Genomic DNA, 25,296 nt, shown 5'->3' on the forward strand with positions numbered 1-25,296 from the left:
TCAATCACAGGTAAACATTTAATTAAAGTTTAGCCCAGTGTAACATTAGAAAATTACATGGTCATTAAGATGGGCTTTTGGACGAATTTTTAATGGCATAAGAACATACTCAAGATAAAGTGAAGCATATAACATAAAAAAAAACAAAAAACCATAATGTAGTAAAACTGCCATCCTATTTAAAAATTTACGTTAAAGACACGCAAAAGTCAGTAGCCTTCCTATACACAAACAATAAATCTGAAGAAGAAGAAATCAAAAAGACCATCCCTTTTGTTATTGAAACAAAAAAAATCAAATATTTGGGAATAAATCTAACAAAAGAGGTAAAGGACCTATACAAAGAAAACTATAAAACACTGTTAAAAGAAATAGAAGAAGACACAAAGAAATGGAGAGACATCCCCTGCTCATGGATTGGAAGAATAAACATTATTAAAATGGCCATCCTACCAAAAGCAATATACAGATTCAATGCTATTCCAATCAAAATTTCAATGTCATTCTTCAAAGAAATAGAACAATTATTGATGAAATTCATATGGAATCACCAAAAACCCCGAATAGCCAAAGCTCTCCTGAAAAAAAAAGAAGGGAATGGAGGCATCAGACTCCCAGACTTCAAACTATACTACAAAGCCATAATCATCAAAACTGCATGGTATTGGAACAAGAACAGACATACAGACCAATGGAATCGAATAGAAAATCCAGAAATAAACCCACAGATTTATGGTCAACTAATCTTTGACAAAGGAGCAAAGAATATGCATTGGAGCAAAGAAAGTTTGTTCAATAAATGGTGCTGGGAAAACTGGGTCGCTACATGCAAAAGAATGAAGCTTGACCACCACCTCACACCATACACAAAAATCAACTCAAAATGGATTAAAGAACTAGACATAAGACCTGAAACCATAAAATATATAGAAGGAAATATAGGCGAAACACTACGTGATTTGCACATCAAAGACATCTTTACAGACACATCACCCAAAGCAGTGATAGTGAAGGCAAAGATAAACAGCTGGGACTACATCAAATTAAAGAGCTTTTGCACAGCAAAAGAGACAATAACAAAAACAAAGAGAAACCCCACCAACTGGGAGAACATTTTTGCACCCAACACTAATGATAAAGGACTGATCACAAAAATCTGCAAAGAGCTGATGAGACTCAACAACAACAAAGAAAATAATCCAGTCAAAAAATGGGCAGAAGAGCTTAAAAGAAACTTCTCTGAAGAGGAAATGCAAATGGCCAACAGGCATATGAAAAAATGTTCAACATCACTTGTCATCAGGGAAATGCAAATCAAAACTACCATGAGATACCATCTTACACCAGTGAGAATGGCACATATTAAAAAAACTAGCAACAACAAATGTTGGCGAGGGTGTGGAGAAAAAGGAACTCTTCTGCACTGTTGGTGGGAGTGCAAACTGGTCCAACCACTGTGGAAAACTGTATGGAGATTTCTGGACCTACTAAACATAGAGCTTCCATATGATCCAGCAATTCCACTCCTAGGTATTTACCCAAAGGACACAGAAACATCAATTCCAAAGAACACCTGCACCCCTATGTTTATAGCAGCACTGTTTACAATAGCTAAGCTTTGGAAACAACCCAAATGCCCAAAAATAGATGACTGGATCAAGAAGATGTGGTACATATATACCATGGAATATTACTCAGCATTCAAAAAAGATAAACACATGCAATTTGCAGCAACATGGATGGCGCTGGAAGGGATCATGCTCAGCGAAATAAGCCAAAAAGAAAAAGAAAAATACCGGATGGTCTCACTCATAGCAGGAATCTAGAAAACTTAAATAAGGGACCAGGAAAATGAATAACTATAAGAAAGTGAAAATCAAAATCAACAAAAAACTATGAACCAGAGACACTTTTAGGGGGGCGGGGGTGGGAGGGGAGGGATTGGGGTCAGAATGGGGGGGCTGCAATTGTATGGGGAATATAACAATAAAATTTATTAAAAAAAAAAAATAAAGAGGCATGTATTTTAAAAAAAAAAAAAAATTTACGTTAAAGAAAGGCAACAGGGAATATAATAAAATATTAACAGTGATCATCTCCAAGTATGGTACTATCAATGATTAAAAAGGAGAAACTTTTCTAGCTTCTCCATGAATATTACATCTACAGTTAAAAAAAAAAAGGTACTAAGAAAAACAAAAGACATGAATTAGGATACTGTACCAACAAACTAAAATTTTATGATTCTGAGTCAGATCTGGATTTCAATTTCAATTCTGTCCCTCACTAGCTACAAAACTTAAACTCTATGAACTTCAGTTTCACTACCTATAAAATGGTAATAATCCCAGAAAAGCTGCATTACATGTTCTGAAGTTTGAACAGGTAATGTAAAGTAGGTACTCAAGAATGGTAGTCAATATTGTCACCAGTCATTTGGACTGCCTCTGTATTTTTACTTCTAAGTTAATCTATGACAGAGGAATATTAAAGAGTTGATGAAAAAATATTTGGGTATGTGCTCTATAGTAATTACAAGTGAATAAAAAATTCTATTCTCAAGAGACAAACACACTCACACACACATACACAAATGTATTACCAGATGTTTCTTCTGTAGAGTTCAATCATCACATCCAAAGATATCTTGGCTGCAGTGGCATTGCTATCTCTCAACATGGTGTACATGAAATTCTGCAATACCTGAAGAAAAGGAAAAAGAAAACTTAGTATACTGATGGCACAAAGCTGCAAGCATGGAGAACAAAAGGGTACTTACTATATTCACTTTGTTGTTCTTGTGTTTTGCATTTATATTCTTGATATCAGTCACAATATGTGTGTATAAAGTCTGAGGAAAAGAAAAACATACATTTTAAGTAACATTTCTAAACTTGCTTAAATTAGAAAAAAGTACAAATGTACAGGAGGAGTTAATTTTACCTCTTTTTCATTTTATCACAAAAGAAACCCAAAGCAAACAATAAGTGACTACAGACATAATTGAAGTTGCCCTCAAAAGATTAGTAGTTACCATAGTGCTAACAATTCCACTCCTAGTTATACACCCAAAAGAAATGAAAACATTTCCACACCAATGTTCACACAAATATTCAAAGCAATATTATTCATAATGTCAAAAGGTGGAATTAACCCAAATGTCCATCAACTAATGAATGGATAAACAAAATGTGATACAACCAGTGCAATATTATTTGGCAACAAAAATAATTAAGTACTAATACATTCTGTAATATGGATGATAAATCTTGAAAACATTAAGCTTAGTAAAATAAGTCACAAATAATCATGTATTATACTACTCCATTTATATGAACTGATCACAGTAGACCAGAATTAGACTGGGCTGGTGATTCCCTGGGCTGGCACTGGGATGGAGGTGGAAGGGGTGGAGGGAAGGGATGGGGGATGACAGTTATTGGAAATGGGGTTTCTTCTGAGGGTAAAAAAATGCATTATAATTGATAGTGGTGATAATTGCAGTCTCTGTGCTAAAAAACACTGAACTACACATTTTAAATAGAGATACTTGAATAAATTGATTTCATTTCAGAGTTGCTTGTGTACTTTTCTTAGTTTCATGAATACGTTTAGAGAGCTGTTATCGTGAAATTTAGGACAACCAGTGTGTAATACATGTGGGACTCTCTCAAACTTGAACTGTTGCTTTTGTTTGTTGTGTAACGTGCTCAAATGCTTAATGGTTTTGATGGTCATCAGCACTATTGTACTGAGCAATAATAAGATTTAGTACTTATTTAAAAAGAGTTGCTATACGGCCTCCCCTGGTGGTGCAGCGGTTGAGCGCAAGGCTGTGAAGCTGCCCGCAGCCTCTGTAGGGCTGGTTCAATCCCCGGCTGCCAGCGAGGGTCCCACATGGCACGCAGACCTCTCCTGCCATGCCTGCTGCTCCCCTCAGCAGTATATTTCGTTGGTCTGCCTGTTCTGTTCCCTGCTCTGGCTCTGGTGAATTCTCTCACCCTCCTGTGCTCCTGACCGTACCCAGTGCTTGTATAAATAAATTAATAAATCTTTAAAAAAAAAAAAGTTGCTCTATTCATGAACATTTAAATAATTACATATTAGAAGCAAAGAAATATGCGCCCATGGACCACTTTTACTCTACAAGTTAGAGCAAGAAGTACAAACCTGCTTGTACATCTTATAAATTGCTGAAATCAAATGGTAGTAATCTTTCAATACTTTGGGGGAAAAACTTTTAAGTCAGTAAAATGTAAACTTAAGTTTTACATTCTTCTATTTCCTTCGTAAACTTTCAGTTTTAGTATTGCTTATGTAAGTGAGCACAAAGGTCTATGAGAATGCTAACTTTTTGTTATAAGTAGGGCCTTTCGGAGGTGAGGGCAAGGCCAATTACAGCTATGCGTGTCCAGTCTATTTTGAGTAAGGCTGTTAGTAAATGGAATAGAGCTTCGGGTCTGGAGTCTGACTCCCTGGCCTTCTGTTCCAGCCTCACCATTCAGAGGCTGTGACACCCTGAGCTCACTACTCTATCTCTCTGTGCCTCGAACTTTTTATCTGTAAAGTAATCATCATCGTCATTATCATTATCCCTATTCCATAGGGTTTGGGGGAGTAAATAACAGAATTTAAAAAAACTCTGAAAATAATGCCAAGCAAATAGTATGCAATAAATGGTGTTAGCTAACACCACCATATTGTATGCATACAAAGGTCAATTTCTTCCTCTTATAATTATCTTTAATTACATCTAATGATGTAAAGCATCAAGAACTCAAGAGACTCCAAACCCCACAAGTTCTATGTCACTACAAGGATGAATGACATGGAGGGGAAAAACATTTTGCTCTTTACCTTTCGCAGAAGCTTATCATGGCAACGCAGAAGTTCAAAGAAGAGTTCTAACAAACTTGATGGGTTGATGAGATTCTTGTTTCTCAGCAAGATCAAAGCTTTGCAAAATGTCTTAGAAAAAAGAGAAAATATACTATAAGAAAATGAATTAAAGATGAGAAACTGGAGTATATACACTCCATAAAATTATGTTCTACTAACTGAGCATTATTCTAGATACCAGAACAGAACAGTCTTGGACCTTACACTAGGAATGGAGCAGAAGAAGGGCTAGACAGACAATGAACACATAAACAGGTGTAATTCAGATAATGAAAAGTATAATGAAGGAAGTAAAACAAGGTATCATAGCTGAAAAATAGTGAGTGATGGTTACTTTACACAGGAAAACAAAAAAGTATCAATATACAACAAAATTCCAGTGATCAATGAATCCACAAAGATGATAAAATCAAAAACACAATAAGAAAGCAAGCACGCACGGATTTATGGCCATGATAATATGCTTGAGTCTTATTCTATAAGTGAGAAACCACAAAAAGATTTTTTAAATGGGGTAAAATTCTGATTTACAATTCAAAAAGATATTTAGCTGAGACACTGTTCTCATTTAACCACATATTATATGCACACATGAATACAGCACAATTTTCTAATCCAAATATTGATCCTACCATTCGAAGATCTGGATCCAAGACAGTGTGATTGTAGAAGAGAAGATCTTTCAGCTCTTGAGGAAAGTTACTTAAATGTTCTGGGTAGCAGTGACCAATCTGTAACAAAGCAAAGGTTCTTCTGAAGTTTCTCTTTCTCTCCTATATTTCATATGCACTTACTTAGGATGTTCTGGAAAGGAGAGTAAAAGACTATGTTTCACAGAAGATAGTTCTAAACCTTCTCTTTTTTTCCCCATTTGCTTATGTAGACTTGCCCCTTTTTCTGCTCTCTTTTATAGTTCCTCTAGTTTTAGTAAAATATGTGTGAGGTGTTTTAGATAAATTAGAAAACAAGTAAATTTTATGATAAATTAGAAAACAAATAACTTGAAAGTTCTGCTCTGGATGGTTCCACGAAAAGCTCTAGTGAATTCTTCTAACATAGGGAAAGAATAAAAGTTCCAAAAAGGGATTTTTATTTTAAAAAAAAAATCTGTTTTAAAAATTAAACTTCCACTTCCAAATGAAAGAAGGTTGAATACTACTAGAAAAAGAGTTTGCAAATTGTGACAACTGTCCTTTTTCTATTCAAAAATTATCTTCTTACCTGTGCCAGAAACATCACCAGTTCTGCCAGTTCTTTGCTGGGTTTATTTGGTTGTAATTTGAAAATCTCCACATTGGATTTATAGTGATTGTACTGTTGTAAAAACTGTAAAAAAAAAAAAAAAAAAAATTAAGTTGGTTACCTTCTATTATATGACTTTCTCAATTTAAAAAATCAAAAAATTACTTAGCAGTCTTTGATAGTGACAGAGAGAAAAAGATGTGGTGAAAGTATATAGACATTGGGCCTCCCCGGTGGCGCAGCGGTTGAGCGCTGGGTTGCGAGGCTGCCCGTGGCCTCTGCAGCACAGGTTCGATTCCCAGCTGCTCCCCTGCCACCGGAGGAGGGTCCCACATGGCACGCAGACCTCTCCTGCCGCCTGCTGCTCCCCTCAGCAGTGTACTTTGGTCCTTCTGCCTGCTCTGCTCCCCGCTCTGGCTCTGGTGAATTCTCTCACCCTCCCGCGCTTCTGACTGTACCCAGTGCATGTATAAACAAAACAAAACAAACAAACAAACAAATAAATAAATAAATAAATCATGCCTCTATTAAAAAAAAAAGAAAGAAAGCATATAGACATTGCCATTGCCTTATGTGCATTCAAAATGAGTTTTGAAAAATTTAAGTACATCAGAGGCAATCTAAAGAAACTTTCATTATTAAAAATTTAGGTGGTGAGGGGCCTCCCTGGTGGTGCAGGGGTTAAAGATACAGTGTTTTCAAGCTGTCGGCAGCCACTGCAGCATGAGTTCCATCCTGGCTAGTCAGGCAGTCTTGACTGCTGCTGCCCTCAGCAGTGTATTTCGGTGGATTTACCCGTTCTGATCCCCACTCTCTCTGGTGAATCCTCTCACCCCCTGCACCTCTGGTTTATACTCCACTTCTTGTATGCATAAATAAATAAATCTTTTTTAAAAAAAAAAAACATTAAAAAAAATTTAGGTGGTGAGCCTCCCTGATGGCACAGGGGTTAAAGTCTCAGCACTATCAAGCTATCACCAGCCACTGAGGCCCAAGTTCAATCCCTACCAGGGAGCTAACCCACATAGTACAGCAGACTTCTGTGTTACCTGCTGTTCCCCTCAACAGTGTATCTCAGTAGATCTAACTGTTCTGCTCCCTACTCTGTCTCTGATGAATCCTCTCACTCTCCCACCCCCATACCTCTGGCCTAGACCCCAGTTCTTATATGCATAAATAAAATAAATCTAAAGAAACCCAAAAATTTAAGTAAAGAAGAGAAGTAAGAATCAAATAACTCAGATTTTGTTCCTGTTCTGTCATTTGTTATCCAAATAACCCCCTACAATGTTGTCTATGTATGTAGAGCACTCACATCAGCAAAAAAATACTGGGTGTAAATACTGGGTGAAAATGTAAATATATTTCAAGTACATGAAGCCTTCCAATCAAAATTCCCCTCTTCTTTTAAAAACTGATTAAAACCTTATCCCAGAGTTATAGATAAACTGTGTTAACAGTCAAAAGTAATATTCAGCTTGCTATTTGCCAAGCTCATTATGTATAACTTCATTTAATTATGTTTCATTCAATTAACAAATAACAATCTAATGTTGGAACTCAACAGGTATCAGTTCTATGCCTTCCATCTACTTTTCAATCCTAAACCATGGCTTTAAATTGTGTGTGTGTGAGAGAGAGACAGAGACAGAGACACTGGCACTATGACAAAGATGATTCCTTTATATTACCAGCCTAACTGCTCAAATAAACCCCAAATTCATAAATCCAACTGCCTGACATCTCCATTATATGCCTATCAGACATCTTAACTCAGCATGGTCAAAAAACAAAAACAAAAACAAAAAACAAACTTAACTCTTGATTTCCTCAACAAAACTGCTAGGTCTCTGTTTTCTCCAAGAGTAGGAGGCAAGAAAGAAACTTGTAGCTGCTACATGCTTCAGCTAAGACCCTACCTCTCTTGAGTCTGCCTGTCTCATCCTCTTATAACCACTTGCTGACTATAGTCATTCTCCACATTCCTCAAACACTCCAGTTCTTTGTTCATTGTATTATTACCCACGAACATAATTCCCCTCATAGCTTGTGGTGATTTCACATTCCATACCCTAGCCTCTCCCCTCCTTGATCTCACCTCTAGTCATCTTGAACTCTTATTCCACCTTAGCCCTCACTCCATGATCATATTCCAAATCTTGTCATTAGCAACAACTATAACTCTTTCATAATGTCCTCTAGAGGTGTTTCTTTTCCAGTTTCCATCTACTCTTTTCCATCTCTTTCTGACAGTATCCCAATCCCAACAGCCTCACTAGAATCCAGTCCAGTGAGCCTACTTCCTGTCCTCCGCACCCACTACCCAGCTTCTCAGCCAGCTTCAATTCCATGAGCAATCACTATAATCTCCTTCATGCACACACTTCAACTCACCACGCTGTCCCATTCTCTCATTGTGCTCATATGACAAATGCCCATGCGATGCTTTCCTTTTCCACGACTACACTCTCAGAGCTAAGCACAGTTGGAGAATTGGCTAACTAATCTCCTTTTAAATTCATTACCACAAGCCCCCAAAAGGATCGTAGTGCATTCTGGCAATCTTATCATACTTTCCTCCTCTCTAGACAACCACTTTGTGCTCTGTCTTCTGTTCTCAAACTCTCTCCCTATTCTCACTTTCAACTGATGATCTTGTCTTCAGTTTCACTAAGAGACTACACACAACCTGAGGATAATTGTCATACTTTAGCGCCCTTATTTAACCATGTAGCTTCATTTGGGTCCATACACATTACCTTCCCTCCTGCTGTGATAGTAAACTATCAGGTCATCATTTGATATCAGGTAAACCCACACCCTCTATTCAATCTAGGTTTTTGTTTCAGCAGTCTCCTCTTTCATTTTTTGTCTCAACAATTTCTGCACCCATCAGTAAACACATATGATGTCATTTCTGCCATCTTAAAAGAAACCTCTTACTCACACTTTAACTCCTGTTTACACTCCATTTCTTTCTTCTTTTCAGATAAAATCTTCAATGAGTTGTCCATAATTATTGCCCAATCACTTTCCATTCTCAAAAAAATTGTTTAAATTGATATAAAGCATACCATAAATTTACTCTTTCAAAGTGTACAATTCAGTGGCCTCCATATATTCACAAAGTTGTGTGACCATTATCACAATCTAATTTCATAATATTTTCCTCACCTCAAATAGAAACCGCTATCCCTTAATAGCCATTTTCTATTTCCCCTCAACCTCAAAGACCTGGTAACTACTAATCTTTCTCTCTCTATGCAGGTGCCTATTCTGGAAAGTTCATGTAAATGAACTCATACCCTAAATGTTTTTCAACCTATTCTACAGGCTTTATGGCCTCCATTCCTTTACTTAAACTGCTCATACTAAGGTAGCCAATGATATCCAAGTTGCTAAATTTAACAGTCAATTTCCACTGTTTATGATATTTGACTCATCAGTGTGAGATGCTTGATCTTTCCCACCCTGGGAGCCCTCTATACTTGGCTTCTAGGACATTAACAGATTTTCCTCCTACCTCACTGGCTGTTTTCTCAGTCCCTTTTGCTAATTATTTAGCAACTCAATAGCCTCTGGATGTTGGTGTTCCCTAGGACTTTCTGTACCTACCAGATATAGAATCTAATCACTTCTCCCCACTGTTACCATTTTGGTCCAAGCCACCATCTCCTGCTGTGGATAACTGCAACAGTCTCCTACCTGAGGTCTCTGCTTCTACAATCTACAATGGCTATTTAATTCATAGGGGTTCCTTTTTGTGGTGATGAAAATATTATGAAATTAGGTTGTGATAATGGTTATACAACTTTGCCCTCCTACAATCTGTTCTCAAAAGAAAACAACCAGAGTAACCCTGTTTTCATATAAGGAGGTTCATGTTTTCCTGCTCAAAACCTTCCAAAGGCTTCCATCTCAAGAGTAAAATCCAATGTTCCTACTAACATCTAGGTTTTATAAAATATAAAACCTCACCTCCTATTACTCCTGCTTCCCTCATTCCCATTTTATGCCATACTTCCTTCATAGTCCTCAGAACTAGTAGGCATATTCCTGCCTTTGGTTCCTTTTATTTAGTGTTCTTTCTGCCTAGGTCATTCTGACTCTAAATTATTTATACAGCTTCCCTCAACTCCCTTCAGATTTTATGCAAAAATATTTCAAGAAGGCCTTGACTAACCCATTTAAAATAGCAATAGCTCACTCATTCCTAACATTTTTTTTCTCCAAGCATTTACCATCATTTGGTATATTCTGCATTACTTGCTATTTCATGTCTCTACCTACTGGCATGTAATTTAATGAGGAAAGGATTTTAATCTGTACAGTTCATTACTATAGTCCCAGGGACTAGCACATAAGAGATATTCAACACTTGTCAGATGAATGAACCTCTGAAAGTAGTTTATCTACCTATCATCTACCTATACACAGAAATAAAAAAAAAAAAGAGTCACCCTTCATTCCTTCTGTTTTCCTTATTTCCCCACATCCTACCAGGAAGCCCTACTAACTATTTCCATGTAGAGCAAGCCCAAACTGTCAACTACTGCTGAAATTCCAGTGGCATCACCATTCTTTGCCTGGACTATTCCAAGTGCTATTGTATTAGTTACTCTGCCTCCAGCAATGTTTCTCTACAATCCATTCTATATACAGCCTCCAAAGTAAACTTTTAAAAATGTGCCACTCTAAAATAGATCATGTCACTCCTCTGCTTAAAACTCTTCAATGACCCTAATGAATTAAGAATAAAATATAAATTCCTTATCATGGCCCTAAAGGCCCTTCATGATCTGACCCCTGTGTGTATTTTCCACATCATCTTCCTCTACCCGCTTTTGTGCTCATTACACTTTAGTCACACTTGTTGCCTATTTCTTCTCCAAGAGCTACTGCACTTCTTATTCCTTTTGTCTAGAATGCTCTGGACCTGTCTGGCTCAGTATCATCATAGCAGAGAAGCTTCTCATGGAATCTAAAACAACAGCCTCCAATTCTAACATATTCCCACTGTTTCATTTATAGTCCTTACTACTCTATGCCTACCATTACTAGAACATACACCCAACATAAAAAAGGCACTCATATTGTCTTACCTACTGTTGTATCCCCAGAGCCTAGAGTCTAGAAGATAGACAGTAGATAAAATATATGTGGATTTGGATATATATTTGTTCAGTGAATGAAAGAGCAATCCACTGAATTAGGTTTATCTCCTCACGCTATGTACAGGCTCAGTGATAACCCTCCTTATTTACATAACTGGTCAACAGCAGAACCCAAATTTAGAGTTTGTTCTTAAACCAATGCTCTTAAATATAGCACTCTTCAGATTCTCAACTACTACTCTGTCAATCGTTGTACAGTGCTTTACACACCTCAAAACCTCACTTAGATGACTTCCTGCATCTGTTCCTTACTCTTTATCTCCACTGCCTTGATCTTTGGAAAGTCTCTCTACTAGTGACCTAAACCACTGACACCACTACTTGTCAAAAATCATTCAGATAAATATATTTAAGTGAAAATCTGGGGGTGGGGGGGAGGAAAATGAGAAGGCCAATTGTGTTCTTCTTGACCAAATCACAATGTAGTGAGGAAGATGCACAAAAAAGTAATTGCAGCAAAAGCTCCTAGGCAGAGATACCTGCTTGGTGCCTCTTTGAAGTAAGCACTTGCCAGGTTAATAAATTAAAACCACCACAACTTTCCCTTCATCACTTTTTGGTTTAAATACCCTTAACGTTCACAGTTTGTTCAAGTCAATACACAAAATTCCTCCTAATCTGGGTCTAATCTAACTATTCATCATTTTTCCTTGAAGAAAAATTCTAACATCCGAATCTTACTAGCTTTCGGTAATAATGAATCCTGGCTTAACTGGATATAATAAATTCCCGTGTCTGGTCCTTATATTTGAAAATTGCTCTTCCTTCCCGACAGTCCAGAAGACAAAGTGGACTCTCGGAAACAAACGTCAGCCGAAAGCATACGCTTCATTAAGCACTACCTGCTAACTCAAGTGAGGGGTTTCAAAACACAGAAGAGTGAGAAACCTGCTAGAAAGCTTAGAAGATAAATCCTAAAACAAAATGAGATTTTTAAGGGTGTCTCCCTGACGGCGGAGCAGAGAAAATCAAGAGGGGGTGTTTGCAAGAGGTGTGGAACGAACCCTGAGGCTTGTCCCTTGTCCAACGCCCTCTTTTCTCCTGAAGGACCCCTGAAGTTAACATCAGAACACGCTGTGAGCCAGAATCCCAGCTCCACCCTATGCCTCCCCCACGCCGATGGCTCAACTACTGGAACCCAGGCCCCTAACGATGTGGCGCTGCATTCCCACCTCCTCGATGTAGGCAGGCGGGTCCCGTTTGATCAAATTTTGTAACTGCGGCAGGTTGCTAGGGAGCTTGTTGTTGTTTCTGTTGGACATGCTGGCTGCCGATCGCTCCGCGCACTGCTGTTTTTAAGAAAGTCCACACCACTGGCAAGCTCCCACCTCGCCAGCAGCGGCTGGGAATCGTGCTTCCGAGTACGACCGGAAACAGCACATGGGAAGCACGGTAGGCAGCGCCATCTTGACTCTTAAAGGGACCGTGTACACTACGGGAGCCTCAGAGTGCCAAACTTACTTCCAAAGGCAAAAAAAAAAAAAAAGCTTGGTAAAGATTATGAGATTTTTATTTTCCTTCGCTCTCTTTAGGCCCGCCGCTACTACTGCAACAGTGTGGTCCCCATGGAAAGGGGAGTTTTCAGTTCCCCGTTCCTCCCAAGGGAGGGTGGAGCTGAGCAGGGAGGAGGAGAAGCTGGAGAGGAGACTGGGGAAGGAAGGAAGATGGGAAGCAACAAGGAGACCTGGGGGAGGCACGTGGAGCAGAGAGACATGGGAAGAAGCTGCATTTGCTTCTTGGGCTTGGACTGGTTGAAACAGATGTGGGTGAGAGACCCGTGGGGAGGTTAACAGAGGCAGTTTTTTTCTTGATTTTGATTTTGCTCCTTCTGTCCCAGACGTTCTGGGCCCCTTCTGTCTTATTTCTGTGGGTCCCCACCAGGAGGTGCCTTGGACTTGTGGCAGGCTTTCCGACCTCAGTGAGCCTGCTTTGGGCCAACCCTGTTTGGCTGGGCATTTACCCAGGAGGAGATGGGTAACTTTGGATGCATGATTTGGAATCTTTATTCTTCCCCTTTTCTGTTTTGCACACTAATTGTATTCAAATTCCTTTCTGAAAGGTCACAGGAGGCTGGAATGCAAAAGCCCACCAGAAAGCCCACCTGTCTAGAAAATTCAGACAATGAACCCCTCCCCGCCCTACAGTCTTTTCATGCTGTGCAAACCCCTTCTCCCACCTGACCTCTCCTCACCCTATAAAAGCCTGCCTCTCTCTAGAAACGTGTGCGGCTTCACCACTCCCACCTTTGGTCCGTGAATCCCACCGGGGCGCAATAAATTTCCCCCGCCTTGAAGAAATTTAGCCTGGCTCTTTTCTTTACCTGGCTGAACCTTTCACTTTCCATTAAAGGTCTTAACCCCTGTATTATGTTTTGTCTTGATGTGGCAGGTGGCAGAACCTATTTAGAACAGGCAAGTTTAGGGTTCCTGGGCTGCCACTCTTCCTGCCCTGTAACACTACTACCAAATGTTTCTGAAATGCGAAGACTTCTTTCACACATATTAGTTCATTGCATCCTCTCAACACACCTATGAAACAGAATGACGAGGATTAATCATTTATATTTAATTCCACAATCTGAAATTAGGTGCTTAAAAAAAATCCGTGAGGAGTAGATCACTGTTCAATTTTAGAGAGGGGAGAAAAAGCAATGAGGAGCACAAGTTTTTCTGTATAATCTTAAATACCTGATTTTGTATGTTTCAACTCAAGGTAATCCAGACAAAGAATAAAGGTGTGGACTGGATAAAATGTGATCATGTTGATCAGTTAAAAAAAATGCAAATTAGGGCCTCCCCTGGTGGCGCAGCGGATGAGCGCTGGGTTGCGAAGCTGCCCGCAGCCTCTGCGGCGCCGGTTCGATCCCCGGCTGCTCCCAGGCCACAGGAGGAGGGTCCCACATGGCGCGCAGACCTCTCCTGCCGCCCGCTGCTCCCCTCAGCAGTGTACTTCGGTCCTTCTGCCTGTTCTGCTCCCTGCTCTGGCTCTGGTGAATTCTCTCACCCTCCCGCGCTTCTGACTGTACCCAGTGCTTGTATGAATAAATAAATATATCTTTAAAAAAAAAAAATGCAAATTAATTTGTGTTCGAAAGCACCCATTATTATAACCTTTGTAAGTACTCTTTAGCCATTTTTAGTTCAGATCCTGGTAATTCAAAGAGAATATTTTTCTATAATCTCATGGTGTGCAAAAATAAATATGTATTAAAGAAATGAGATAGGGTGTTGTTAATATAAAAATACATTTGATCACTCACCCTGTGACAGACACTGTTCCAAGCACTTCACTTGTATTGACTCCTTTAATCCTCAGACCAGCTCCCTAAAATAGATTCTATAATGTCTGCTCTTTACAGATCCTCATGAGGAAAGAAGCTCAGAGAAGTTGATTGCCCAAATTCATAGCTAGTGAGAAGATGGGATTTCAATCCAGGCAGCTTTGATTGTAACTACATGAGAAAGGAAAAAGTAATTTGGTAGCTGGTAGCTGGGCTTATTCATAGTTGTACAGTGTTGTTCTCCTTAACATAAATAATTTCACAGAACACCATCTTCAGCCCAGGTCATCTGTGACTGCCAGGAAATGAGCCCAAAACAAGAGAAGTCTGTAATCATACCTGAGCACAAATAAAATCAGGTATGTTGTGCCCAGTTTTTCAGTTGCATTTGGAGAATGACCTTTTATTAATCACTAAAGCAGGAACTTGTTAAGTTATTAAGCAGTTAATGTATGCAATAAATATATTTTTAAAAGATTTATTTATTTATGCATACAGGAACTGGGGTACAGACCAGAGATGGGGGGGGTGAGAGGATTGACCAGAGACAGAGTGGGGAACAGAACAGGCAGATTCACTGAAATACACTGCTGAGGGGAGCAGCGGGTGAGCCAGGAGAGGTCTGCTGTGCCATGTGAGTAGCTCCCTGGCCAGGGATGGAACTCGTGCTGCAGTGGCTGCGGAGAGCTTCATAGGTTACGTCTTTACCCCTTGTACCACCAGGGAGGCCCCTATGCAATAAATCTTTATAACTCATTCATAAATTTAAAAGTAAAAAAATTTTTGGTGAGATTGTGCTATTGAGGAAAAAATTATCAAAACATATATTGAAATTATTGAATATAATTCATCAAAACCGTAAGCTTATGTGCTATGAATATTTAAGTCATCAAAATAAATTGTGACATAAACATTCATGTCATGACACAAGCTTTTATGCGCAATGCATGTTGTCAGATACTAGAGTAAGTACTAGGAATACAAAATAAATAAGGTATGGGCATTTGCCCTCAGGAAACTCAGAGTCTCATGAGGGACACTAATAAACACACTAAATATTATAGTATCATAAACCAATCATTAATCAATACATTAAAAAAAATTTTTCACTTACAACCCAGCCTAGAGAAATCAGAAATAGACAAAGCGCTATTTGATTAAAATTCTCAGTGAAGAGTTTTTCTGGAGGAGGAAAAGGAAGCCTCTCTACCTAAAGAAAATAACCTGTAAAAAGGCACAAAGACTTGGAAAAGTCTTGTAGATTTCAAGGATGGCCAGAAGTTTGATTTGACCAAAGACTGGGAAAGGAGCAAGCTGCAAGGCAGGAATGAGAAAAAACAAGTGAGGTTATGCAGTCCTGATAGTCACAGGCATTACATGCTAATACAAGGAGGCCATGGAGGTTAGCTCTTCTTACTTCCCAGTACCCTGAAAGCAGGATTGATTGATTGATTGATTATTTTTTGTTTGATAGGTGAGAAAAAGAAGGCTGAGAGTGGCTAATTGAATACAGCAGTTGCCCCTTGGAATGGGATGCATTCCACGACCCCCAGTGGATGCCTGAAACCACATAAAGTACCGAAACCTATATTTTTCCTATACTTATATACCTATGATAAAGTCTAATTTATAAGTTAGACACACTAGGAGATTAACAACAGTAGCTAATAATAAAGTAGAGCAGTTGTAATAACACAGTGCAATGAAAGTTTTGTGAATGTGGCCGTTCTCTCTAAAAATATTTTATTGTACTAATATTTTCAGACCCCAATTAACTATGAGTAACTGAAAGTACAGAAGTGAAAATAAGTACAATATGTATTTAGAGTGGTTAACTGAATATGCATTTTTAAAATGTGAAAAAAATGATTATACTATGTGTAATGTAACATATATGTGTTAAATGTATATTGGCCAGATTATACCAAGAAAATGCTATTTCTTTATTTATTCTTGCATTGGTAAAGGGACTCTTCTTTTTCTAATTCCCAAATGATGATTAACCTCAATTGAATTATTCTAGAGAAAGAAAATCTTCTCAATGCCTTTGCAAAAGAGATCCTATTATAATTTATAAAATATATCATACTATCTAGACTCCAATATATTTTTTAAAATTTATTTATGCCTAGAACTGGGGTATAGGCCAGAGTTGCGAGAGGTGAGAGGATTCACCAGAGACAGTGGGGAGCAGAACAGGTGGATTTACTGAAACACACTGCTGAGGGGAGCAGCGGGCAAGAACGGAGAGGTCTGCTTCACCACATGTGGGTCAGCTCCTTGGCAGGATCTAATGCAGGGTGCAGCTGTGATAGTGCTGCATCTTAACCCCTAGACTACCAGGGAGACCCTGGACTCCATTATATTAAGAATTTCTTCATTGGAAGGGGTCTAGGCTACAGGTCCCTCAATAGAGATTATATTAAATTTTGATTACATGAGGAGTATACTCTTCTTACTTAGAATTTTATCTTTATTTGGGATGGTTGAAGGGCTGCTTAAGATAGTCCAGATAGCAACTCGAGCACAGTCTTTTTTTTATTTTTTAGGATTTATTTATTTATGCATACAAGACCTGGGGTACAGGCCAGAGGTGTGGGTGGTAAGAAGGTTCACCAGAGACAGAGTGGGTAGCAGAACAGTGGATCTACTGAAATACACTGCTGAGGGGAACAGCGGGAGAGAGGAGAGGTCTGCTGCGCCATGTGGGTAACTCCCTGGCCAGGATCAAACTTGTGCTGCTGTGGCTCAGGATAGCTTCATAGTGCTGAGGCTTAACCCTTTGCGACACCAGAGAGGCCCTGGAGCACAGTCTTGACCCATTAAGTGAATGACCAAAAGTACTGCCTTTATGGAAAGTAATGGGAAGGAGGAAGTTGGGGAATCACAAAAAGATGCATCTTCCAGCTGAATTAGCCCTACAAGAGTTTCAAATATTGTAACACCTTTGAATGTATCTCATTAGTCAGGACTTAGTGAAATGGACAGTCCAACAAGGGATATGTGAGATTCCATCCTTATGATAATATATTTATTTTACAGTTTTATTATGATATAATTAACACACAAGAAACTGGCCATAAAGTGTAGAATTTGATGAGATTTGAGAAATGTATGCACACATGAAATCATTATCACAATCAAGATAATGAGTATATCCATTACCCCTAAGTTTCCCTGTTCTCCACCATTCCCAGACAGTTTTCTGTCACTGTAGTTAAGTTTGCATTGCAGGAATTTTATATAAATGGAATCATACAATATCTACTCTTTTGTGTCAAGCCTCTTTCACTTACATACTTATTTTGAAGTTTATCCATAGTATTGTGTGTATCGATATCTCTGTCCTTTTCTTCTTATGTAGTATTCCACCATATGGATATACTACATTTATTTATCCATTTACTTGTTAAGTATTTGGTTTGTTTCCACTTTGGGACTATGAATATTTACATTCTAGTCTTTATGTGGACCTGTTTTCATTTCTTTTGGGAAGTGCCTTGGAGTGGAGTGGCTGGATAATAGGATAGGTTTATATTTAACTTTCCGAGAACCTGCTAATTTGTATTTTGGTTACACTATTTTACTAAAACGTTTTATCAAGATTACCAATTGCCTTCTTGTTGCTAGGTTCTATGGTCATTTTTTTTTTTAATTTACATGCAGCATTGGATACAGTTGGCCTCTATCTTCATCTGGAAACGTAATTGATAATTGACTTTTAGCTGGTGTCTGTTTCTGCTCCTGCCCTCCACCCCCCCCCCCCAGTGTATTTTGTTGTAATGGTGCTGGGGATCTTCACATAGATCAGGTTACTCTTCCAGCTCCTCAGTCAGATTTAAAGCTAAAGTTCTTCAGTAGCACAGAGGCCATGTATATTCCAACCTCACTTCATCTCTCTGGACTCACTTCCTCACACTCCCCTTTGCCCACTCTGCCCCTTGCAACATGGCCTCCTAGCTGCCTCAGGTGTGTCAATCCTCAGAGATAACCTGCTGTTTCCTCTCACTGAAGTATCACAGATCAGCTCCCTCACTTTCCTCAGGTCTCCCCTCAAACTACGTCTTATTAAGGATGCCTTTTCTGACCTTCTATCCTTCCTCCCATCCCACACTTCCTTCTTTTGCTTTATTTTCTCCCGCAAATCCCTAAAAACCTCTGGGAATATAGGCATTCACCAGCTTAATTATTTATTGTCTTTTTGCACTAGAATTTGAGCTCAATGAAGATTTTTTTTGTTGTGTTCATACTCTTTCCTCAATACTTGGAGCAATGCTTGGCACATAGTGGTTACTCAATATTTGTTGAATTAATGAATGGATAATCTCTAGTCCCTTCCAGTTTCTCAGTTGTGTGATTTGTAATATTAGCCACTAGAGGAAGCTCTTGCTTTTCTTTTTTAACACCAATAGTCTACTACTTGACAAAGTGACCACACACAAGAACTCAGGCTAGTTTAATTTTTCCTTATTCTTTATTTATTTTCCCCTTCCCAGCTTTATTGTGAGTTTTGCCCACAATTACGCCTACCTTGTTCTCTGTGTGGACGTTGGGAACTTTTGAGGTGACCTTGGGACAAATCTATCAGCACTGGGCGCTATAGAGACTAGTTTTACCCCTGCCCAGTTCTTGTTTCTCAAGAACCATCGAATGGTTTTTCTGTGTATTTACATTTGACACCTCAAAGGATGATGCATTTTAGTTACTTTTGAAAATCCTTAGTGATTTTGTGAATTGTGAGGGGGAATACTAGTTCCTTTGCTGATAGACCCCTGCACATTATATCAATATTTAATTTCATACTGGGTAACAGAAACAAAGCCTTGCCCTTATCCTTTTGTCAGATTGATCTGGGTGATGACCAGACTCTACTAGCTCTTTTATCTTGAGTCACTGACCAGTAAGGGTGTGACCTCAGTTTGAAATCTGAGGTGAGTCCAAGGTACTGCAATTCGAGGCTCTCAGCTGTGCTCCTTCAGGCTGAACAAGTTCTTTGTGGAAGGAAGATCCAGGCGGTGCACCTCTGTGGCTGCCACATAACCCAAGTGGCCCTAAAGTACTGGAGCGTTCAGTGGTTATCTTCAATATGTAAATAAAAGTACTTAAGTTCTTATTCCAACAATTTTAAGAAATTCAAAACTTTTCTCAATATTTCCAGAGTCCCAGTAAAGCTTACAGGAAAGCTTCATTTAAACGTCAATGCCGGGCCTCCCCCGGTGGTGCAGTGATTGAGCGCTGGGCTGCGAGGCTGCCCGCAGGGTCGCACCGGCACCGGCCAGGGTCCTACAAGGCCTGCAGATCTCTCCTGCCGCCCGCTGCTCCCCTCAGCAGTGTATTTCAGTCCATCTGCCTGTTCTGTTCCCTGCTCTGGCTCTGGTGAATTCTCTCACCTCCCCCACGCTTCTAACTGTACCCAGTGCTTGTATAAATAAATCTTTAAAAAAAAAAAATTCATTCTTTCTTTAAAAAAAAAAAAAGTGAATGCCATCCAGCAGTATTTTTTTAATTTTATTTTTAAATTTTATTTATTTATTTTTTTAATATTATATTTTATAGAATTCTTACATCATTTTCCATTTTTGCACAATGTATGCATTTTCATCTTGGTTATATTCCCCATACAATTCCCACCCCCCTTATTCTGACCCTAATCCCTCTTCTTCTCCGCCCCCTCCCACCCCCCATAGTGTGTCTCTGGTCTATAGTTGCTTGTTGATTTTGATTTGTACTTGATTGCAATTAGTCTTTTTCCTGGTCCCTTATTTAGGTTTTCTAAATTCCTGCTATGAGTGAGACCATCCGGTTTTTTGTTGTTGTTGTTTTTTAAGTTTTTTTTTTTTTTTAATACAAGAACCGGAGTACAGTCCAGATGCATGGAAGGGTGAGAGGTGTCACCAGAGACACAGCTGGGAACAGACCAGGCCGACTGACTGAAACACACTGCTGAGGGGAGCAGCGGGAGCGACAGGAGAGGTCTGTCAAGCCATGTGGGACCCTCGCCGACCGGTCAGGATCCAACCGAAGCTGCAGAAGCTGCGGACTGCTTCAGAGCACTGCGCTCAACAGCCTGAGCCACCAGGGGAGGCCCATCCGGTATTTTTTTAGACAATATTTTCTTCCCCCCACCCCCTCAGGTGTAGTCCCCATAGGGTTTCCTTCCCCAAGGCACCAGTGCACCATCACCTCAGCCCCCTCTGCTCCTCCCTCCCTCCCTCTGATCCCTCTCCCTCCTCCTCCCCTGCAGGATGTCTCTGATTTATAATAGTCTGGTTTTGCTTTGTTGTGTTTTGTACTGTTTTATTTTTTTTTACACTGATGTCTTATTTGATTCCCCTGTATTCCTGTTATAAGTGAAACCATCCGATATTTTTCTTTTTCCTTCGGTTTTATTTCACTGAACATAATTCCTTCCAGCTCCATCCAAGTTGCTGCGAATGGCATGCCTTTATCTTTTTTGATTGCTGAATAATATTCCATTGTGTCTATATGCCATATCTTCCTGATCCAGTCATCTATTTTGGGGCATTTGGGTTGTTTCCAGGTTTTACCTATTGTAAGTATTTTAAAGCTGGTCATTCCACCACAGGAAATTTCTCCCTGGTCTTCTTGACCTTTACTCCAGCCAGTGCTGTTTTGGTTTTTTTTTTTTTTTAAGATTTATTTATTTATTCATACAAGCACTGGGTACAGTCAGAAGCGCGGGAAGGTGAGAGGATTCACCAGAGCCTGAGCCGGGAACAGAACAGGCAGACTGACGAAATACAATGCTGTTTTTTATAGTCTCTCTTCCATCTTCCTCTGCTGTCTCTCTGCTGGTCCAGGGCCCCTAGTCCCCTCCTTTGCTACCAGGGATAATTCCTGTTACCTATTTTTCGAGAAATTTAACTTGCTTTTGCTTTCACTCCCATTCCATAAAAATTCTTACTTAGTCTAAACCTAATTTAAGGACTCCAAACAAAAGACATCTGTTCTGAGGTAAATTCTGCTGTTTGTAATATTGTAGAAGCAATTGTTAGCATTTCTTTTTTAAATAATGAATTTTTTTTCTTTTGGTTTATTTTGACCTTTTCCTCTCATAGACTTTGATTTTCAGTTCTTCCTTCCTCAGGAAGTTCAGGTTATCTACTCTGGTGTTAAGGAAAGCTGATGGTAGGTGACTAGACCTACAGGGTCCTTTGTTCTACAAAGAAGCCAGAGGCCAAGACCTTTTTCCTTAGAGATAGAGATACCAGTAACTCTTTGTGATGAAATGCTATTTGTAAAGCATGTGATTTCTTTATTTGTAGAGCTTAAAGTCTAAAGAAAGCAAATAGTTGCATGTAATTTGACACATTTCCCACTGATCTTTTATCAGTTTGCCCAGGTCATAATCTGCTTCCCCCCTACCCCCCCCCCCAACCAGTTCATACTTTTTATACTTTTATTCACAGACTTGATTATTCCTTTGTGATTTATTTATTTCCCTAAAACTCAAGGTCAAAACCCTCTTAGGAGGGTTCCCTAAAATGCAAGGTCAAAACCCTCTTAGGAGCTTTAAACTAACTTGGTGTAAAAAGTGTATCTTGGATACCCAGGAGAAAATTACTTATCAGTCAGTAAGGTTGTTTGTTTTTTCTTCTCATTACCCACTTAATGTTATCTTTATATAGACCAAAAAAAAAAGTGACAGTAGTCTAAATTACTCTAAACATCTGTGGTTGCAATGTTTCTGTTTATCTTCATTCCTAATAAGAAAGGAACTTTCCATTTTCCCAAAAGGGAACAAGAAACCTCAAATATTCTCTCAAGCAATCACTGGAATTTAAATTCAAAATTACAGTTTATAGATTAAGTATTTTCACTGATTTTTCCTCTAGTATATCAATTTTGTTCAGATACAAACTTCTTTCTGGTTTAGCAAACTGCTTTCTGATTTAAAATTTAAATCAGAGAACAATTCTTAATAGTTAAAATCACTTTCTGAAATGACAGTCGCAGAGGAGGATTTCTGTGTGACCAGGAGCATTTTGGGATGGAAACATGGAAAAGGCAAGCCTTGGGTCATGTATATAAGGGAACAAAATAGATGTGGGGTTGGGGAATTGAGGGGAGCAGATGAATAAAAGAACAAGAGCAAAGGTGAAGGCAGAAGGAGGCAGAAGGGAGCAGATATTTAGCTGATCATAGTGAGAGTAGTTGAGATTGATTTGGAAAAGGCCTGGAAGAAAACAGGTGAAACAAATGTGAATCAACTGAAAAATACATATTAATTGCTTCCTAAGCACCAGGCACTGTTCTAGGCACTATGGATGCTGTGGTAAGGCAGACAAAGATGCTACAGTCAAGAAACTCAATGTTTGTGGTGAGGTTGGGAGCAGGAAATAACTGCATTCCTATTTTAAAAGATCATTTTAGATTATGATTGAGTTTGATTGCATTATGATAAAAGAGAATGAAAACAGACTATAACCACCAGATTTTTAAAATTTCATGCACTTCTAGATAAAATTGGAACAAGTGTCTCCTCTATTATGTTGTATTCCTTTGTTAGTTCATATTTGCATTATTAGTATAGTCTTCCCATGTGAATTTCTGTATGGATCTTTTAAAACCCTCTGCCCATTTTGTGAAGGGTGATTCGTTAGCACTCTATTTTATAATTCTCATAATCCTGGTTCTAGTTTAAAATTGGCCAAAGGAACTATGCCCACAAAACTGACAACATGTCTCAATGTGCAGAAAGTGCCAGACTAAATGAGGGTACATGTCAATTCTTCCCTTTCGTCTAACTTACTTTTTCCTCAGGACATCAGGATGTGATGGACACACAACTTCGCCTGACAAATGCATTGTGTGAATCTTCCAGGATCAATTGCTGGCAGTTAATCTTTTACAGTAACTCTTCAGTTATTTATTTTTTTCACAGAAAATTGTTATAAATATTCTCATTTCTTCCACCCTATTGGGTGTACACATCCTACTTTGGAAAGGACTATAAAAGAGAGGGTTTGAAAGAGGATGGTTATTTCACTAAAGGGTGATAAAGAAGGAAACTCTATGAAGTGAAATTTAAACAGGAACTTAAATAATGAGGTAGAACAACCATACAAAAAAGTGCTTCAAACATATCAGTTAGGGAAGCAGAGCCATTCAGAATACAGTTGTGGATGAATCATTTCCTACACAGATGCAGGACAATCTTGGGAAGTGAAAGTCTAGAGAGAGTTAGGGGATCACAGAAGGATTCACTGAACAATATTTCAGAAGCACTGGTACAATTGGACAAGTCAGGGTTTGTGAGAAAAGTCCAAGAAGGCAAACCTGCCCAGCTACCCTATTGGGAGTGTCAGGGGGTCTATGGGAAGCTATTGCCTCTGTGTGTTTACTTCCAAATATCTGGTGGCGGGCCTGGGATTGTTAGGGGGAAAGGATGTCCTGAGCTAATCCCATACAGGCTTTGTGGACCCCACCCCCACTCCAGACTAAAGCCATCAAGACATTGGGAAAGACAAATCACCAAAGGGAAGGTGGCTGGGACCTGAGGGTGGAGTTGGGCAATCAGGTTGGATATAAAAACCAAACACGTGGGCCTTGGGGCGCTCGCTATCGCTTGCCTCCTGGCTTCACCGCTCCTGGCTGGCGGCCAGCTCTCAGAGTGCCATTTTGGGATTCCTGATTGGCGGATTGGGTAGGACTCATTTAAAAGTTTGTCTCCCACTTTTCTCCCTGAGCTGTACATTTCCTCATTTCCCCCTCCCTTGTAAATAAACCTTTTATTAACCTTTCGCGTGTGCCTGCAGTAGAGCATTGATAAGTCCTTTTAAGCGCGCGGGTGAGGACCCACAGTCAGGCACCCCGTTTTGTATCGGGGTTACTCTACAACAGGACCATTGTGGGTCACAAGGTCAGCAGTTGTGAAGATGAAGTGAACTTGGAGGAGAGATCCACCGGATACCATGGTATCTGTCATTTTATTTATTTACTTGCTTACTTTTTAAAATTAAGGGTAATGGCCATTTCTTTACTTCTGACTTCCAAGTCTTACCCAAGAGCCTCTTTGACTAACTCTAACCTTGAACTAAAGTCAGAGAGCTAACAAGTGGTATCCTCCTTATCTGAACCCAGATAGCATATAATCAGAATCTTAGTTCTTTTTATAGTACCCCCTATCTCTCAGATGAAGCCTCTCATCAGTAGTCATGTCCAGCACTAGCAGCTGCTCCCTGCCCAAACATCATAGTGTCTGGCCTCTGAAGTATACTTCAAATGTATAAGGCTGGTATCTCTGTCTATCCTGAACCGACTTAAAGATGTCACACAGTGTAATACTTCCAGTCTGAGTTTTCCTATACTCTTAACTAACTTATTCTTAGTTGCTATCATAACTACTTGAGACTTTATAATATTTAAACATACATAATTTTAGAATATAGAAAAAAAGACATTTTGGCTTCCTGAGTGTTTATCTCACTCAGATAACATTACCCTTGAGGATTAGGAAAGAAATCACAGAACTCTTATAATCAATGTTGTTACAAGGTAAAACGGTCATATTTTCCCACAGAGATTTTTTTCTTTTTCTGTCCTCAAGGAACCCTCAAAGGGATTACGTGTCTTTATCTCAATTACACCTTATCTGAAATGAGAATCACTGTTCAGGTTGAGGTACATGTTGCAGACGTTTGAAAAAACAATCAATATTTGCTTTCTGATCAATGGTCC

General features: G+C 39.2%; 1 protein-coding gene across 1 annotated transcript in view; it reads right to left on the minus strand.

The window, feature by feature from the left end:
• SDAD1 (SDA1 domain containing 1) overlaps window positions 1–12,715 on the minus strand; it is a 31,730-nt gene extending 19,015 nt beyond the window's left edge. The window contains exons 1-6 of the mRNA XM_037529094.2: window positions 12,488–12,715; window positions 6,121–6,225; window positions 5,532–5,630; window positions 4,858–4,968; window positions 2,780–2,851; window positions 2,603–2,703 (exon numbers count right to left, since the gene is read on the minus strand). Of these exons, the coding sequence (XP_037384991.1) occupies window positions 2,603–2,703; window positions 2,780–2,851; window positions 4,858–4,968; window positions 5,532–5,630; window positions 6,121–6,225; window positions 12,488–12,577 (578 nt within the window). The 5' untranslated portion in view covers window positions 12,578–12,715. The remainder of the gene's footprint in view (window positions 1–2,602; window positions 2,704–2,779; window positions 2,852–4,857; window positions 4,969–5,531; window positions 5,631–6,120; window positions 6,226–12,487) is intronic.
• Between the last annotated feature and the right edge of the window lie 12,581 nt (window positions 12,716–25,296).

The sequence above is a fragment of the Talpa occidentalis genome, unplaced genomic scaffold (genome assembly GCF_014898055.3).
Source record: "Talpa occidentalis isolate TD23 unplaced genomic scaffold, MPIMG_talOcc4v2.1 talOcc4.6, whole genome shotgun sequence".
Classification (NCBI taxonomy): Eukaryota; Metazoa; Chordata; class Mammalia; order Eulipotyphla; family Talpidae; genus Talpa; species Talpa occidentalis.